Below are 16,614 nucleotides of genomic sequence, written 5' to 3' on the forward strand. Positions count from 1 at the left end.
TACCCTACATTTTCCCACCTATTTGCAGGCTCAATGTGGCTTACATAGTACCGTAAAGGTGTTTGCCAATTCGGTTGATAACAAATACAAGGTTATATTGTGGTCAAATGAGGTAGGTGTGAATCAGGCGTCCTGAGGGTTGAAGGGAATGAAGATTGTAAATTGTCCAGTACGATCATTGGTTATGCTGTGTTGCTGGGTGTGGGGATTTACGTTGGATCGGTGGGACAGGCCTATTTGCTTTCCTAATGCTCATTAGGGATGTACATTGTTGTTTTCTTTCATTGTGTTTTTGTAATAATGCACACGAATCTGAAACCAAACAAAATGAAAAAAAAAAAAACAGTTAAAAAAGAAACGAAACAAAACATAATATTTCTGCCTGAATATCCTTCGGGTCGTACAAAAAGAATGACAACCAGTCAAGTTTGATAAGAAATTTAGAAACAGAGAAAATGATGGCACCTGCTATCCAATCTGTTTATCCATTCCATCTGCTATTCTTTCCTCTCCTTTAGTGATCTTATGTGCTCGTGCCCAGCTATCTTGACGGCAGATAAGGCCTGTTCTTGTCACTCACTACTTTCTTTTCAGGTTTTGAAAAAAACATTTGTTCCATGTTTTTTATTTAATTTGTTATACTTAGAAAATTCTGTTTTCCTGGCCATCTAGTTGCCCTTTTTACTACTACTACTTACCATTTCTGTAGCGCTACTAGATGTATGCAGCGCTGTACACTTGAACATGAAGAGACAGTCCCTGCTCGACAGAGCTTACAATCTAATTAGGTCAGACAAACAGGACAAACAAGAGATAAGGGAATATTAAAGTGAGGATGATAAAATAAGGGTTCTGAACAAGTGAATAAGGGTTAGGAGTTAAAAGCAGCATCAAAAAGGTGGGCTTTTAGCTTAGATTTGAAGACGGACGGAGATGGAGCTTGACATACCGGCTCAGGAAGTCTATTCCATGCATATGGTGCAGCAAGATAAAAGGAACAGAGTCTGGAGTTAGCAGTGGAGGCGAAGGGTACAGATAAGAGAGATTTACCTAGTGGTCTCCGCATCTCAAAAAAGATATAAGCCCACGCACGCACAATGCATGTCAATTTGGAACTACCGCCCGGCTACCACGTGGCCTGGGCAGTAATTTAATTTTTTATGCGTATGTTACGTGCCCCGGAAGATATATTTTATTTTCTGGCACACGGCGCTAACCAGGTGGTAATCGGCATTGTACGTGCGTAGACGATTACTGCCCAGTTAATGTGTGAGACCTTACCACTAAGTGAATGGGTGACAGTAAGGTATCAGACGCAAAATGAACGTGCGCCAATTTTTATTATGCCGCACATCTATTTTTGGCCCCCAAAAAAGGCATGTTTTTACAGGCGTGCTAAAAACTGGATCTGTGCGCGCCCAAAACAAGTGCCTACACTAGCAAAGGCCATTTTTCAGCGCACCTTAGTAAAAGGACCCCCTAGTGAGCTAACTATTTTTCATTTTTATCTGATTTCTGTTCTATTCTCCCAGTTATAGTTTTATACTGCAGGAAGTCAGCTATTACACAACTAGTGTAAGCTAGCTGCTAGCCTACCTCAAAGCCATACATGTGCCTAAGCTTCCTGCGTTTTTACTTTGTGTCAACAAGACTCTTCTTGTGGCTGTTTGCACAGGAAGAGCTTAAGACCTAAACCCTATTAGTGAATTGTGGTTCTCTAGAGACTGACTGAACTACAGATAAAGGCAAGGGCCCTGTATTAGAATCCACTGGAGTTCTCCCACTCACTTCAAGGGTGTACGGGGTAGGTAGAATGAGAATCTCTTCTAGGGAAAACAGAGGGTAAATATTTATTATGCATTTATTCCTTAATGTAAAACATTTATAATCAACTTGACTTACCAAATTCTTGGATGGCTCTTTTACTAAAGGGCTCGAAGCCCTTAACATGCTAGTGCATGCCAACTGGTTAACACAGTTGGCATTCACTAATTATTTTTGCTGGTCTCACACACTAATGACAATATTATTGCATGACCTGCAAAGAAAGGAAAATGCCCTAAAAAAAGGAAGCACTAACCCCCCCCCCCCTATTTTCAAAGCCACACTAGCGGCTGACGATGCACTAGTGCCGACACAACCCATTCGCCTTGAATGGGCTCTGTCGGCATTGCCGCATGGCTTTATAAACAGGGAGATAAATTTGCAGTTAGCACTCTGGAAATTCCTGCGTTACGTGCAAATTTTAGCGCATTTTAGTAAAAGGACCTTTTAGTGAGGAATAGACTTCAGATGGAAGAAAATTTAATTCATTTAATACAAATACTAAAAAATCTCTAAAACAAACATGTTACATAAATAAAAATAATATAATATGCACCTATAAGCATAATACAAATTAAAATAACTGTAAAAAAAACCATGATAGTTGTAACCCCACATCCCTACCACCACCCCCACAATCTCTAGCACAAAACAAAAACTATTCACAGTATAAAATCAATGTACATGGGGACATAATTTGCCTCAGAGCCCTGCACTCTTGAATCTAAATATCACCAAATATTCAGTCCCCTATCCCAACGTGTCTCCTCTGTCCCCTATGTACCTTCCTAGTTTAATAATCTCACCAGCTGTTAGTGAACAAAAGCTCACACTGCCTAAGCCTGTAATTGTGTAGCTGCATTTTTCTTAAATGTTTTTGACGTGCTACTGGCAACCTGGACTTTTCCGATGATGCAGCAGCACAGTCAGAAAGAGTCTGTTTGTTCTCTCCCAGTTCATTCTCATTCAAAGCAATTATGACGAATGGCAAGAAAAATAAACACTGCTCTAATTAATAGCCAGGCAGAAAAAAAAATGTATGAAAAAGCCTCTGGACTACACACTTTGTTAATCCCAAAATAGCAAGGGTTGGATTACTGTAATAGAATATTCCTCTAGCCAAGAACAGTAATTGCTACTTCCTAAACAAATTTACTGCTGTCTAATTTTGCTGCACATAAGGCCCTGCCGATGTGATTATGTTATCTTCTCATCTACAGAGGAAGTATCAGCTGCATTACAAGATTGCACTCATCATCAACTACCTGGGGCACTGTATATCGGTGGTGGCGCTTATTGTGGCTTTCATGCTCTTTTTGTGCCTGAGGTGAGTAGTTATCCTTCCACCTCCAGCCAATCAGTTTACTCTGTGTCATTGTCTCAGCCTCCTTTGTTCCCTGAATGGTACCCTGGGAATGTGGTGGTCTTGACTTCCTGGGGATGTGATTGGATGGCCTCTTGTCAGCACTAGCGGTTTCCCTGTGTAAAATCTGTTCCGCACTCTAAAGTTTGTTGCCCCCCCCCCCCCCTCCCCGTTGGATGTAAACGTGCAGCTAAAAACAGTTTGGTGATTCAGCAAAGTCTGTTAACAGTTGAATAGGTTTAGCCTGCCAAATATAAGGATTGATCTCTTTTTCTGAAAAATGCTTGTATTCCTAACACCTTTATATAAAAAAAGAATAAGAGGTATTGGCCTGGTGGCCTAATGGCAGTGCTGCTCAGATCTGCACAGAAATTTCAGGTTCAGTTCCTGGACATACCTGGAAACAGAGTTCAACCCACCCTGAGATTATGGTAGAATGGATATCTGTCTTGGGGTCTTCCTGCAGGGGCAGTGACATGGAGGGGAGAGGAGGAGCGGCTGCAGTGACGACAGCCAATGCCAGATGGCTGTCTACGGAGCCGCGTTTCAGGTTAAAAATCTTTTTTTGGCTTTTTTCTTTTTGTACCGGCCGCTGCTGCTCCACAGGAGAAGCAGCAGTGGCCGGACGGCGTTAGTATTGGCGGCTGCGGGTGGCGAGGGAGTTGATGTGCCCGAGGAGGGGTAAGGGCTTTGGTGATGCGCCGGGGGGAGGGTCTTGGGTGATGCGTCGAGGGGGGGGGTAGGGGCTTGGGTGCTGCGCCGGGGTGGAGGGGCTTGAGTGTTGCACCGAGGGGGGGCACTGAGAGCTGATTGGTAGGCAGGGGGAGGGGTAGGGAAACACGCTCCGCCTGGCTCGCGGTTTTGCAGGGCAGGGGCTTGGGTGTTGCGCTGAGGGGGGTGGCATTGACAGCTGTTTCCCAGGCGGGGGAGGGGAGTAAGGAAACAGGATCCGCGTGTTTCCCTACTCCTCCCCTTGCCTTGGAATCAGCTGTCAGTGACATCACTGACGTCAGTGCATTCTAAACTGCCTAGCAGACCACCTCCGAGGGAGCCACGGTCGCAGGCACATTAGAACTTTGGAGGTGAGAATTATTATATAGGAAATGCTAGTGAATATGATTTTAGTCGCCAATCGGTTATCATCTGCCACACCATTCCACTCAAAAGGGCCTGACACTGTGAAGGACCTCTTACTTGTCTCTATTATATTTCTTACTTGGGTCCAGCATCCTAAATAGTCACACTAGCTTTCTTTGGATGCAGCATTATATATGATTAACTTTAATCACCAGTTTCTTAGAACAAAGGACAGTTTTCCCAGCAGGCAATTCTTTATGCAGATTAGCTCCCCCTGCTCACTAACTGGAACTAGGGAATAGGCAGAACAGTTCATCTCAGCAAACCCTTCTCTCCCAACAGAGTTTAACTGGCCTGTTTAACCTCACTAGTCTCTCCTAGGCAAACATATATTTGTAGGCCCCCTACCATGGAACCCTCCCAACATTTACTTCTTTTATCACTGCCATCCCCTCCATCCACCACAGAAGTAGCAGGAGAAAATGTGAAGCCTAGCTGTGAGTACGATAGCAGTAATAGTTTGTGAATGGGGACCAATGTTGTATGGTAACTTAGCAAAAGTAACCAGGTACTTTACTTAAGTAAAGGTTTTGTAAATTTTACTTGTGGGGGAACTTCCGGTGGCAAGATGGCGATCTAACGCACACACGAGACGCTCCTGCTGCTTTGAATAATATTTCCTAAAAGAATTGCAGTTACTTACGATGCCCCACACTAAAAGAAAGGGGACAACCAGGGGCCAACTGCCGGCGGTCAGGACTTCGTCCCCGCGGCAGCAAACACTGGAGCGCTTCGTGGTGAATCAACCTCGCGAAGCTGGTGAGGCGAGACCCGCTATGGACGCCGTCGTAGGAGCGCCGGCGCCCCAGGGTTTGGACATCTCTCTCTCGCCCCATGGATTATTCCACCTCCATGCCCGGCAACACAAAGGAGAGAGCAAGGTGTGTTTGAAGCAACGGAAGTCGTTGACGGTAACACTCAGCCCGGCAGTGCCTCTCCTGAGTTTGCAACGGAAGAAAGCTTGGAAGAAGCAGATCCTGCAGAAATAACGCTAACTTTAATTTGGAAAGCACTTCAAGATCTAAAACAAGTTGTTTCCAAGTCCGTTCGAGAAACCACTTCAATTGGGACAAAAATGACTCAGTTAACAAAATCCTTGGATAAGGTACGTTCAGAGACAATGGAAAAAATATCCCAGAATTATGAGGAAATAAAAACCATAAAGACTACGGCTGATTTATTGGTAAAAGATAAACTGTTGCTTCATAGAATAATGGAACAGCTAGAAAACTTCAATCAAAGACTGACTCTCAGAGCAATAAACTTCCCCATAATACCTGGGATATCTCCAAATGATTTATTTAAAAAATACTTAATTGAGAACCTGAACTTACCATCTCAAGCTATCCCTCCTTGTAATAAAATCTACTATTTAAAAACGCCAGCAAAGAAGAATGAACCTGGACAGGAGGGTAATGACTTAGATCTCCAGAATTTAACGGCCATATTGGAAGAATCCATAACTGAAGTGACAACTCGTGGTACTTTAATTATTTCCTTAATATTTGAGCAAGATTTAAGTTCACTGATGAGATTGTACTTTAAAAATCTTCAGAAACCATTTTATGGTCAGAGAATATGGATCTATCCTGATGTTACTAGAGTAACTCAGGAGAGACGTAGAAAATTTCTGTTACAGAGGGAGAGAGTGAGAGAGATGGGAGCTTCATTTCTACTCGCCTACCCATGTAAATGTATTGTCAAATATTTGAATAACAAGTATATTTTTTATGATCCTGAACAATTACAGAGTTTCGTAGATAGGAAAAGCTTGAATTGTGAATAATTATAAGAAATAGTGAGAAAACATCAGAAGTAATGCCACTAACAAATAGATAAGGTTTCCTTTTATTAATCTCTCCTATATGATTTTCATCACCTTTTCCCCCTTTGAAGATTGAGGTCTGAGAAAGAGATATGATTGTTAAAATATCATTTGTTGAGACCTGAGGGTCTAGATGTTTATTTTCCTTTAATATGATCTCTGTGTTTTCACAAGTGTGTTGTTATTACAACTTGTATATTGTTTAAATAATAATTTAAAAAAAAAACAAAAGAATTGACAGTCATGTGGGATCTCTTATGGGGAGGAAGAGATAGCTTAAATCCATAATTGTCTGATAACACACAGAAAAAATAAATAAATAAAAATAAGTCACAATTAATACCTTTTATTAAATTTAGATATTAGATATGTATCATATGTCAAAGAATAAAGTGGTTGCTCAAATCATATTCTAACCACAATCCCTCAACTGCAAAACACTATGCACAACTTTCTGCAAAAAAACACACTCAGAACCTTACTGCACCATAAATACTACACTGGGCAGAACCTAATACACCAATATACCACCCATACGGAAAATGCAGATCATCAACAATATTAAACAAGGGATCATATCATCACAATTCTCATGTAGAGCCACAAAACACCCTAATTCATGTTTAATGTGGGATAAAATTCCATAAATAAGTAAATAAATATAAACTTTTAATGTTGAGCACCTGATTCTCAAAGTGGACATATTTCAAACATTATAATGAAAATAAAATGATCTTTTCTACCTTTGTTGTCTGGTGACTTTTTTCTGATCATGCTGGCCCAGTATCCGATTCTACTGCTATCTGTTCTCAGTGCAGGTCAGGAAGTCATCCTCGTTAAATATCTCCCTGGCAACCCAGGACACCTCCAGCCAACCCCCCCCCCCCCCCCTGCTCTCCCAGCAGTAAGGTAAACAAATTAAACCATAAACCAATTTCTACAACTGGTTACACAAGGCTAGAGGGCTTTCACTGCAGCTCCTGCTGTGAGGATGGAGGTAAATCAACAATTTAAACCCCTCAGAGCACAGCAGGGGAGGCTTAGCCTCTCCACGCCTCTTATACCGGGTGCCTATGGATAGCGGTTGATATGGATGGGCAGACTGGATGGGCCATATAGAAACATGACAGTAGATAAAGGCCAAATGGCCCATCCAGTCTGCCCATCCTTTGTAACCCCTAACTCTTACTTTTCCTAAGGGATCCCACATGCCTTATCTCATGCTTTCTTAAATTCTGACACAGTCCTCGACTCCACAACCTCCACTGGGAGGTCATTCCATGCTTCCACCACCCTTTCCGTGAAATAATACTTTCTTAGATTCCTCCTAAGCCTTTTCCCTCTTAACTTCATCGTATGCCCCCCTCGTCCCAGAGTTTTCCTTCAGTTGAAAAAGGCTCACATATGGCCTCTATCAGCCATCATTTTCTATGTGTCTGTTTCTAAATGATTCAAGTTATGCGAGTATGTTCAGTGGTACCACCTAAATGGATAACACTGCTGAATATAGGTATAATTTGAAAAAATAAGTTAGACATTTCAAATTATGCATTCATTAAATAGCTGAACATTAGCCTCGTGATCTCCATAGACAATCCTGAAATGTACCACTGCAGTTGACTGTTCAAATCTTCAGTTGAAGAGTCTCTGAATCTGTGGATGTTAATGATAATGCAAATGACTCATTACAGACTTGACCTCCCACTGAATGCTAGTATGAGGTAGTCTAAAATATTAGATTTTCAATGTTTAATTGCTTAATAATCCAACAGGATTTAAATTAGTCCATTTCTTTTCCTGCAAGACCTAATATGTTATTTTTATTTCCTTTCTGTACCTCTGCTGTGCGCATTATAATATAATGTTAGCATTGAAGCATTATTCCAGCCTGAAGACATCTACACACTGGACATTGAAGCATTACTTTCTTAGTGGAGGGAGGGGAGTAAAAAGGAGGTCTTATTTGTTATGTGGGGTGCATAGCTGTTTTAATGTTGTTTACTTGTTTTGCTTCTGTTATATCCTATATAATAAAACACACCTCCAACATTCTGAAGCTGACTGCATGGCTGAGGCATTCCTGCTATCTGTATCTATCTCCTGAACTGACATCACGTACTTCCGGGTTCGTCACAAGCAGAAGTGACCAACCACAAGAGGTTTCTTGGCTTCAGAATGTTGGAGGTGCATTCTATTAAATAGGATTGGTCAGTTCCTTGAAGCACAGCCAGAGCTCAGCGTCCTGCACAGTAACGCTCAGACACCAGAAAGAGAGAGCGGGGGCCTGACACCAGAGAGAGGGGGGGGGGAGGGGGACCCTGACACTAGAGAGGGGGGGAGGTATCTCTGTCACACACACACTCTCTCTCTCACAGTCAGTCTTTCTCACTCTCACACACTGTCTCTCACACACTGTATGTCTCACACTGTATCACATTCACTTTCTATGTGTCACACAGTCACTCACACACTCTCTTGGTCTCATACGCTCAGTCTCACAGAGAGTCTGTGTCTCACACACACACACTCTCTGTCTCGCACACACTGTATCTGTGTGAAACACACTCTCTCTCACACTGTGTCTCACATAAGCACTTGCACACACTCTCATTCTCATACACACACTCTCTCACAGACACACTCGCACCCAGACTCACTCTCTCACACACACACACACACACACTCACACATTCACTCTCTCACTCACACACAGTCACCCTCACATACACTCTCTCAAACATACACACTCCGAGGAAAACCTTGCTAGCGCCCGTTTCATTTGTGTCAGAAATGGGCCTTTTTTACTAGTTGTATATATTGTCTACCAGTTCATGCATTCTGCCAGGGTAGCAGCATAGGTAGGCTTTGCTAAATATGTCCTGCGTTGCTGCCATAGGCGGTCGGTGGCCCAACTGTTTGGGGAGGCTAAAAGGGTGGAGTTAGGGATGGGGCCAGGGGTGGAGCTTAAATCCATAATTGTCTGATAACACACAGAAAAAAATAAAAGTCACAATACTTTTATTAAATTTAGATATTAAATATGTATCATATGTCAAAGAATAAAGTGATTGCTCAAAGCATATACTAACCATAATCGCTCAACTGCAAAACACTATGCACATCTTTGTGGAAAAACACACTCAGAACTTTACTGTACCAAAAATATTACACTGGGCAGAACCTAATACACCATTAGGGGCTTATAGCCCATTTAGTTATGTTTAAACAAAAGAGATCTGCATTAAAAAAATATTTATTTTTATTTTGACCTATAAAACCACTTGGCCCTGAAACATGCCTAAAAACAGAATAATCCAGTTGTGTATCTAAAATGCTAATTCCTACAAATGAGATGACATTAAAATGTGATTCCATGTGCCCCAGCTTTAGCCTTGTTAGGATCAACAATCAAGAACAACCTGGATGCAGCAGCTCAAAAGTTTGTTTGTTTTGTTTGGGCTCAAGGCAGTGAGGATGTCATGCTGGGGAAACACATTAACCAAATTGGCTTCCTTGTTTACTTACTGGGCTACAAAAGCTCACTTCCACTCGTTTTGGGAGTCTTGCATTTTTCTCCCTGTTTCTTCTGCTGCCTGCTGTCTCCCCGGTCCTCATTTTTACTGCACTGAAGAGTTCTGCCTCCGCACCGGCAATTCAGAGACTCAGAGTCAGCCTTCTGCCAGCGTCGGGGCTTCTCCTCAGGGGCGTCCAGGACTCTAACGTAACTTCCTCTTTTCTGCAGAGCTGGGAGGGAGTGAGACATGCCTGAAGAGAAAGCCCCGATGCTGGCAGAAGGCTGACTGAATTGCCGGTGCCGAGGCAGAACTCTTCAGTGTAGTAAAAATGACGATGGAGACGGCGGGCAGCAGAAGAAACACAAGATGGTCAGGGTTGGGCTGGGGAGGCTTAGCCTCCCCAAGCCTCTTATACGGGGCGCCTATGGTTGCTGCGCTGGTCTAGTTAACATTGTTGCTCAACATTAAGGCCCTTTTCACATGTCAATATAGGAATAATGTACATTACTCTGCTAGTATACCATTATGAACATGCTGATCCTGATATTCAACAGCAGCTGTTATCTGGGTATTTGCTGTAACCTGCACTATCGAACAACAGGATCTCCCTCTACACACCTCCAAGGTCACTAAGGGGTCCTTTTAATAAGGTGCGCTGAAAAATGGCCTGCGCTACTGTAGGTGCATGTTTTGGGCACGTGCAGATCCATTTTTCAGCGTGCCTGTAAAAAAATTACGCTTTTTTTTTTTACCAAAAATGGGCGTGCGGCAAAATAAAAATGGGTTCACACCCATTTTGGGTCTGAGACTTTACCGCCACCCATTCACTTAGCGGTAAGGTCTAAGCGCGTACAATGCCAAATACCATCCGGTTAGTGTCATGCACTGGAAAATAAAATATATTTTCTGGCCTGCGTAAAAAATGAAATTACAGCCTAGGTCATGCGGTAGCTGGGCGGTAGCTTCAAATTGACACGCATTTTGCATGTATAGGTGCCAACACGGCTTAGTAAAAGGGCCCTATGGTCCTTCTAATGAGTGTCCCTAGCTACACCCTCTCCAGAGGATATCACCCGATTAGATACCTGCCAGCAAGCCTTCTCCAAAGTAGCCCTCACACTCTGGATTGCACTCCCTGAAAGGCTTAGTTTAACACAAGATTATCTGTACTTCAGGAAGCATGTAAAAGCTTGGCTCTTCAACCAAGCCTTTAATGGAAGAAGTAACTTGCTAGTCACACAAGGAGTGACAGGGCTGTACATACTGCAACAGGACATGTTTATCCACTCCTACCCTAGTTGAGATAATACTCATGCACCTTCCTGACCTTATTTATTTATTTATTTATTTATTTGTTGCATTTGTATCCCACATTTTCCCACCTTTTTGCAGGCTCAATGTGGCTTACAATACATTATGTGTAGTGGAAATACATTAGAAAATAAACATATAATATTACAGAAGGATCTTGGGTAACATGATAATGATAAAACATAGTAGTAGTAAAACAAGCAGATATTATAAGACAGTTCTGAATATATGTGGAGGAGTTGTGTATATTCATATTGGTTGATCTTTGTGGTATGCCTTGTTAAAGAGATGGATCTTCAGTAGTTTGCGGAAGTTCGTTAGTTCATTAATCGTTTTTATGTTGCGCGGCAGTGTGTTCCATAACTGTGTGCTCAAGTAGGTGAAGTTTGACACGTGCATTAGTTTGTATTTTAGACCTTTGCAGTTAGGGAAGTGTAGATCAAAGAATGTGCGGGATGATCTTTTGGCATTCTTGGATGGTAAGTGTATCAGGTCTGACATGTAGGCTGGTGCATCTCTGTGAATGATTTTGTGAACTAGGGAGCATATTTTGAACGTGATGCATTCTTTAAGTGGGAGCCAGTGTAATTTTTCTCTTAGGGGCTTAGCACTTTCATATTTTGTTTTGCCGAATATGAGTCTGGCTGCAGTGTTCTGGGCTGTCTGAAGTTTCTTGATTATTTGCTCTTTACAGCCAGCGTAGAGTGCATTACAGTAATCTAGATGGCTGAGCACCATTGATTGTACCAGGTTACGGAAAACAGTTCTTGGGAAAAAAGGTCTTACTCTTTTTAATTTCCACATTGAATGGAACATCTTCTTGGTTGTGTTTTTCGCGTGGGTCTCGAGTGCTAGATGTCGATCGATGGTAACTCCAAGAATTTTTAGGATGTCCGAAATTGGAAGGTTCAGATTTGGTGTGTTAATGGCGGTAAACTTGTTCTTGTTATGTTGAGAGGTGAGAATAAGGCACTGGGTTTTTTCTGGATTAAGCTTCAGCCTAAATGCATCCGCCCATTAATTCATGATTTGGAGACTTTGGTTAATTTCATTGGAAATTTCCTTTAGATCTTGTTTAAATGGGATGTAGATCATTACGTCGTCTGCATATATGTATGGGTTGAGCTTTTGGTCTGATAGTAATTTGGCCAAGGGTACCATCATTAAGTTGAATAGGGTCGGTGAGAGGGGGGATCCTTGTGGGATTCCGCATTCAGGTACCCATGTCGCTGAAGTAGTCGAGTTAGATGTCACTTGGTATGATCGTGTGGTTAGGAATCCCTTGAACCAATTGAGAACGTTACCTCCAATTCCGAAGTACTCAAGGATATGTAGTAGTATTCCATTATCAACTATGTTGAAAGCGCCTGACATGTCGAATTGTAGCAGTAGTATTTTCTATCCAGTTGCAATCATTTGTTTGAATTTAGTCATGAGAGTAACTAGTACTGTTTCAGTACTGTGATTAGACCAAAATCCTGACTGGGAGTCGTGGAGTATTGAGAATTTATTTAAATAGTTTGTGAGTTGTTTGGTCACCAATCCTTCCGTTAGTTTGGTTATTAAGGGGATAGATGCTACTGGCCTGTAGTTGGTTAATTCACTGGCACTTTTCTTTGCATCTTTGGGTAAGGGGGTGAGAAGAATGTTTCCATTCTCCTTCGGGAAGAGTCCATTTTGTAACATATAATTCAAGTGTTTTGTTATGTCTGTTATAAATTGTTGAGGTGCAGATGTCATAAGGTTGTTTGGACACTTTCTTCAAATTAATCCCCTTGTTTTCTTACTGTTGCTATTCTGTCTTATCTATGCTTATGCTTCATCTTTGCTTACACCCTATGCTGTCTATTAAAATATTTTATTGCATATTGTGTTGACATTTTAATGTAGCTATTATGCCATATTTTGTATTTTTATTTGAATATTTTTACTACTGTAATTGTTTACTGCTTATGCTTGATTATTCTTTTTGTGCACTGCCTTGAATGAATTCCTTCAAAAAGGCAGTAAATAAATTCTAATAAATAAATTGCCAGTGACACTATACAGATAATACTACTGAAAATCATTACAGACTGCTCCAGTACTATCTGTGTATATAGCCAGATACTGAGGGGAGAACTTATCAACATGGACTACCATTAAGACATTATTTTACTGTTAATCCCAGTTATTAGTAACAAGGTAGTTGTAAAATAGCCCATCTTAATGGTAGGCCACATTGATAACAACACCTCTCAGTCTGCTATTTTTCCAGGATTATTCGGCTTCTGTGCGCAACTTCATAAAGGCTATGTGGAGATATGTGAAATACTGTTAGAGAAACAATTAAGATTTACTCTGCAGTTCCCTGCCCAACTTCGCGTCGTGAGGGTAAAATCCACATTTTTTAATTTAGTGAAGCAGCTAAGCTACAAGTGCAACAGTGGTTCCCGAACTGACGTAACCATGGAATACCTTACAGGATTACCTCTCGATCCCCACGGGGGTGACAGTCACAGTTGACTTTCTATCTGATGAGCTATTACTGGAAATTGTGTGTTTCCCTTTTCGTTTTTGTTGCAACGTATGTTCATTCATGTTGTTGATATATGCTCATTCTAACATCTTGGATTGCTAATGTGCAAATTTGTGTGATTGTGGGGTTTGGGGGGGTTTGGGATGATGAACAGGGGGATGTGTGTGGGGGGGTGGGGGCTGGGTGCATCAAAACGTTGATCTCTTTGGGTGTATGGTGTTTTGCTTGGGAGATGGGGTTATGGGGGGGAAGAGAGCGAGGAGGGAAGGGAGGGGAGGAAGGGGGGTTTCATGTGTAATGAGGAGCAGATATGGGGGTCTTACGAGAAGAGTATGCTTGCTATTAGTGTTGGAAAGCATATGTGGTTGGCTGCATATGTGGGGAGGAGGCTGGCTCTCTGGTGGGGAGATTATGCAAATGATTTATTTTGTATCTGTATTCTTTTCTCTGTGCACTCATGATGGCGCCTAAAGGTCTGAAATTATTATTGTGGAATGTGTCGGGTGTTAACTCGCCAATAAAAAGATCTAAGATTTTGCAATACCTGGGCAGATATAGAGCTGATATTGTGGGTTTGCAGGAAACTAAATGATATTGAACATCAAAAATTAAGAAGGTCATGGGTGGATCAGTGCTATTATGCATCTGCACCTAAATTTAAGGCGGGGGTAGCTCTGCTGATTCATAAATCGGTACCCTGCACCCAGCATAAGGTCATTAACGACCCAGAGGGGAGGTATATCATAGTGGAGGGGAAACTAATTCACACTAATCTTGTCCATTATTGATGGACCTAAAATTGTTATGAGTGATTTCAATGCTATCCTTGATTCGCAACTAGATACTACTGCTAGGTTGCAAAGGTCTAGGCCTAGACCTACAGAAGGCCTGGGGGTCTTTCTAAGTTGTTTAGACTTGGTGGATCCATGGAGACTCTTGCATCCACAGGAGAGGGATTTTACACATGTCTCTAAGGCCCATGCAACACAGTCCCGAATAGACTACATCTTCGTCTCTAAAGACTTGTTCCACAAGATAGCAGGGGCAGAAATTGGACTCTTACAGGCTTATTTTCGAAAGAGAAGGGCGCCCATCTTTCAACACAAATCGGGAGATGGGTGTCCTTCTCACAGGGTTGCCCAAATCGGCATAATCGAAAGCCGATTTTGGGCATCCTCAACTGCTTTCCGTCATGGGGATGACCAAATTTCACAGGGGTGTGTTGGAAGCATAGTGAAGGCAGGACTGGGGCGTGCCTAACACATGGGCGTCCTTGACCAATAATGGAAAAAAAGAAGGGCATCCCTGACGAGCACTTGGGCAACTTTACTTGGTCCATTTTTTCTTACGACCAAGCCTCCAAAAGGTGCCCGAATTGACTAGATGACCGCCGGAGGAAATCGGGGATGACCTCCCCTTACTCTCCCAGTGATCATCAACCCCCTCCCACCCTAAAAAAAACTTATAAAATATTTGTTGCCAGCCTCAAATGTCATACCCAGCTCCATGACAGCAGTATGCAGGTCCCTGGAGCAGTTTTAGTGGGTACAGTGCACTTCAGGCAGGCGGACCCAGGCCCATCCCCCCCTACCTGTTACACTTGTGGTGGTAAATGTGAGCCCTTCAAAACCCACCAGAAACCCACTGTACCCACATGTAGGTGCCCCCCTTCACCTGTAAGGGCTATGGTAGTGGTGTACAGTTGTGGGGAGTGGGTTTTAGGGGGGATTTGGGGGGGGGGGCTCAGTACACAAAATAAGGGAGCTATGCACCTGTGAGCAAATTCTGAAGTCCGCTGCTGTGCCCCCTAGGGTGCCCGGTTGGTGTCCTGGCATGTGAGGGGGACCAGTGCACTACGAATGCTGGCTCTTCCCACGACCAAAGGGCTTGCATTTGGTCATTTCTGAGATGGCCATCCTCGGTTTCCATTATGGCAGAAAATTGGGGACGACCAAGTCTAGGGACGACCATCTCTAAGGACGACCTAAATTTCAGGATTTTGGCGTCCCCGACCATATTATCGAAACGAAAGATGGACGTCCATCTTGTTTCGATAATACGGGTTTCCTCGCCCCTCCACTGGGACGTTTTGTGAGGACATCCTCAGCAAAACTTGGGTGTCCCTTTCGATTATGCCCCTCCATGTCTCCTCCTTGCCTGTGGCCCGCCCTGGGGCTCCCTTCGCTCAGCAGGTTACTTTGTGTTTGAGGTTGGAGGACCCGGTGCACCCTCGCCTATGCCACTATGTAGAGTCCCTCTTTGCTGTTCAGCCTGACTGATCTTTGAAGAATGTGGCAGAAGCCTGGTCGGGGAAATTGAATTGTAGTGTCCCAGTAGCGGTGCTCCAGACCTTTCTTAATAATATTGTTAAAACATCTATAAATATGCTTGATAGAGAACAAGAGTATAAATTATTGTTGCATACCTAGATTTCGCCTTGGAGGGCTTTTAAAGCCCGGTTTGCTGAATCAAGCAGTTGTCCCATATGTGGATGAGATCGGGCTACACTAGGCCATATTTTCTGAATTTGTGAAAGAACTCAGGTCTATTGGGAAGGGGTGAGAAGTTTCTTGTCTCGCTGTCTGGGGAGGCGGATTCTGCTCCATCCTGTGTGCTTTTTGTTCCAGGATTGGGCACAATTGCAGGCGGAGTCGGACGTGCAGCGTCTCTTCTTGGCAAAGGCCTTACTTTGGCCAGGAAGGTTATTCTTACCCAATGGTGAATGCACAGAGTTCCCCAGTTATCAATGTGGCGTACCTTTTTGTTTGATATGGCTCTCTTTGAGCGCAAGTTAGTGGGTAACAGACCTGAATCTCAGTGAAAACTCTTTCAGGATGTTTGGGAACCTTATTGGTCTATGCTTAATAAGGAGCGTAGCCTACTTTTGAATGTATAGGTTGTATGTCGCTTGTGATATATAAATATTGAGTGGCAGCTCTGTATTATGATACTCATGGGCTCAGTACAGTACCTCGCACAATTATTGTGCTAGACCTGATGTATTAGCTCCCTACTATGTCTAATTTGATTTCCTTGTCTTGGTTGTGGGGGGGAGGTAAGGGGGTATACATGAAAAATGTTATGGATGTTTCATGAGTTATTGCTTACTTATCGGGTTATG

The 16,614-nt window shown here is 42.7% G+C and overlaps 1 protein-coding gene across 4 annotated transcripts in view; it reads left to right on the forward strand.

The window, feature by feature from the left end:
• The window catches only part of CRHR2 (corticotropin releasing hormone receptor 2), a 452,797-nt gene that overhangs the window by 317,918 nt on the left and 118,265 nt on the right, over positions 1 to 16,614 (forward strand). For all 4 annotated transcript variants that reach the window (XM_030197833.1, XM_030197850.1, XM_030197841.1 and 1 more), the window contains one exon: positions 3,045 to 3,151. In XM_030197833.1, coding sequence (XP_030053693.1) covers positions 3,045 to 3,151 — 107 coding nt within the window. The remainder of the gene's footprint in view (positions 1 to 3,044; positions 3,152 to 16,614) is intronic.

The sequence above is a fragment of the Microcaecilia unicolor genome, chromosome 1, assembly GCF_901765095.1.
Source record: "Microcaecilia unicolor chromosome 1, aMicUni1.1, whole genome shotgun sequence".
In the NCBI taxonomy this organism is placed as follows: domain Eukaryota; kingdom Metazoa; phylum Chordata; class Amphibia; order Gymnophiona; family Siphonopidae; genus Microcaecilia; species Microcaecilia unicolor.